This window comes from Xenia sp. Carnegie-2017, unplaced genomic scaffold, assembly GCF_021976095.1.
Source record: "Xenia sp. Carnegie-2017 unplaced genomic scaffold, XeniaSp_v1 HiC_scaffold_14, whole genome shotgun sequence".
Classification (NCBI taxonomy): domain Eukaryota; kingdom Metazoa; phylum Cnidaria; class Anthozoa; order Malacalcyonacea; family Xeniidae; genus Xenia; species Xenia sp. Carnegie-2017.
Window position 1 is genome coordinate 5,211,340 of NW_025813447.1, and position 2,786 is coordinate 5,214,125.

A 2,786-nucleotide genomic window follows, 5' to 3' on the forward strand; every position below is an offset into this window, starting at 1 on the left:
GTGTCATATTAGACCTAGAGTCGATGTTTTGGTCAACAACGTTCTCTGCTGGAGCACTACTAAAAAACTCGTCAGTTTTTGCGACCTTTTAGCTGTTTCTACAAGCTCTTTTTCCTTTTTACGTTTTATCGTAGCAGCTCTAGGCATGACGATTTTGATTAGAAGTGATTTAAAATTTTCAATTATTATGATTATGAATTGTCAACAGTTTTGTAGGACCAATGGCCTGAAAGACAATACGACAGGCGCAATGCGTTGCCGTAGAATTTATAGTCTCATGTGGATCATAAATTGCGACTTCTCATTGGTTAATTAAGTAACTGGGCCGACGTCTGCGAAGACAACCCCAATCGACAAACGCGATTTTTGATCTATCTGGGTAATCAAGATCAAAAACTAAGCTATAGCTGATTTCGCATGATGCCGACAGACTTTGTTCTACTCTCGGGGGCACTTGTATCTAAGAAAAACTTCTTCAGTCCAATTTTACCTAAAACAAGGGCATTTTTATACCATGAAAAAGGGCACTTTCATTCCAGAAAAAGGGCACATTTTCCCCTGTTGCAAAAAGTGGGGGGGCACTTGCCCCCAATGCCCCCCCCGGTTCCGCGGCCTCTGGTAGTAGCCAAGGGTAAAACACCTCCAACTGTCATTTCATGTGTTATGTACTGTTTGATAATACCAACATTTTCAAGGTTACAAGGTTAAATAGTTGGAATGTTGTTAAACAAAAAGAATGATAGCACAGCGCTATAACCAACAACTACAAACAATAACGACCTTATCTAACAACATTTGAGAAATTAACCTTCCACTCCTCTTTAACATCGATATTAGATTCTTTTCCAGTGGAAAGCGGGATGCTTTCACTGAAGGGCAATGATGTATTATCTAACATTAACACCGGATTATGTTACTGATATTTAATATGGAATTCGAGCTTTGTCCATATGAACTGTTCAACATGCTTCCAAACAAAAAATGAGCAGGAATATTCAGTTGATTAATCTATGATAAACCTTTCACCTTTTAACTCTGCTATACCGGTCACAAGCCCGGGACTTGTAGCGTATAAGGCTCTCTGCTTTTGAGTAGACTTGTCTGGTTTACAAGGAAGAGGAGTGGAAGGTTAATTTCTCAAATGTTGTTAGATAAGGTCGTTATTGTTTGTAGTTGTTGGTTATAGCGCTGTGCTATCATTCTTTTTATTTTCAAGGTTCATATATGAAGCTTTAGTGTAGGAAATATAGAGGAGGGGGGGAGAGTTTACTCATGTCCTCACCAGCACAACTGATGCATAGATTTTTGTAAATAAATATGAATTCCATACAGGATATGATAAACTTCAAACCCTTTGGCTTCCCTATACATGCAGCAATTGATGGCTTTAGTAGGAAGGTTTTGTGGTTGGAGGTATGCAAGTCAAACAACTCTCCAAAAGAGCCAACAAAATTGTATTTGGATTGTGTGATCGAACATGGTGGATGTCCCTTGTTAACTCGTTCAGATTATGGAACACAAAATGGTGATATTGCAGCCATTCAATGTTATTTTCATGATGATGAGAATGCTCATAAATATGGAACATCCACTAGAAACCAAAGGATTGAAAACTGGTGGTCACATTTTCGTAAGTCTTGTACTGGTAAGTAGGATCTATAACAACATTATCAGAAATATGTAAGACGCAGTAACTTTATAAATTAAAAAAGCTGGCGCGAAAAGTTAGTGATGGTAGTTGTAGGTTTATTGTGATCACATATTTTAACTTTTGCAGATTGGTGGATTAACTTTTTCAAAGATTTACGGGATAGCAGATCAGTGAACTTTGAAAGCGCATTACACAGACAGTGCTTATGGTTCTGTTTCCAAGATGTAATTCAAGCATCATTAAACAAAATGAAAGCATACTGGAATACGCATTATATTAGTTCATCTCGCCATGAAACCACTCCAGGAGTTCCTGATTTATTATTTTATTTGCCAAAAGATTCTGGGGGTGTTAACTGTCTTGTTAGGGTCAGTCAGGATAAAATTGATGAAATGAAATTGCGTCACTTCGAAGACACCAATGACGAAAGTTCATATCAGGAATACTTTCAGTATGTTATGGATCACGATGGTGTCAGATATCCAGACAGTCCTAAGGAGGCCTTAGATTCCTTTTGGAACTGAAGAAATTTAATGTTCATTACATATGCCAAAATGCATTGCTCTTTCGTAACAAGAACTTTAGAGTACTAACATGAAAAATTGATAACATACTTCAAATTGGATTCATTGTTACCTAACGTTTTTTTAACAAAACAATTAAATATGAACTTAACTAATAACTAATAATGCAGTTACCATTAAAAATTATGAATCAGAGTCTGAATCTGGAAAATCTTGGACTCTGTCCAAATCTATTGTAGCACACAGATAAAAATATATTTTTGAGTAGGGTTTTCCTAACTCCTGTTTGTACTCACTCAATACAAACTCTGCTGCACTGCCAGGTAACTTCTGTACAAAAGAATGGTCTGGATAGAGAAGAGTGTAGGAAGTATACTTATTGAACTGTCTAAAATGCTTCGAATGTTTATCTATTGCAGCCTTCATTAAGTCAGCTGCATTACATTGAGATGAAACAATTAGGGGTAGTGTTCTTCCCTTCAGCCTTTTTAACCTTTTCCCTTCAGCTTCTACGACACCAACTTGAATTTTAACATCCTCGTGTTGTTTTGGTTTCTTACACAATAGAATTTTCTTAGCTCGACTCACTTGCTTTCTTTTCCGATATTCGT

The 2,786-nt window shown here is 36.9% G+C and overlaps 1 protein-coding gene across 1 annotated transcript; it reads left to right on the forward strand.

Annotated features, from left to right (window-relative positions):
* Window positions 1-1,335: 1,335 nt before the first annotated feature.
* LOC124435114 lies at window positions 1,336-2,175 on the forward strand. Its single transcript, XM_046985062.1, has 2 exons — window positions 1,336-1,645; window positions 1,778-2,175. The coding sequence occupies exons 1-2, from the start codon at window positions 1,336-1,338 to the stop codon at window positions 2,173-2,175; spliced, it is 708 nt and encodes a 235-aa protein (XP_046841018.1).
* Window positions 2,176-2,786: the final 611 nt, after the last annotated feature.

Bases quoted from the DNA above. Each gene is read 5' to 3' on its own strand.
- LOC124435114 (XM_046985062.1), top strand. From the start codon at position 1,336: ATGATAAACTTCAAACCCTTTGGCTTCCCTATACATGCAGCAATTGAT. The intron at 1,646-1,777 runs GTAAGTAGGATC...TAACTTTTGCAG, and splicing joins TTTTCGTAAGTCTTGTACTG to ATTGGTGGATTAACTTTTTC.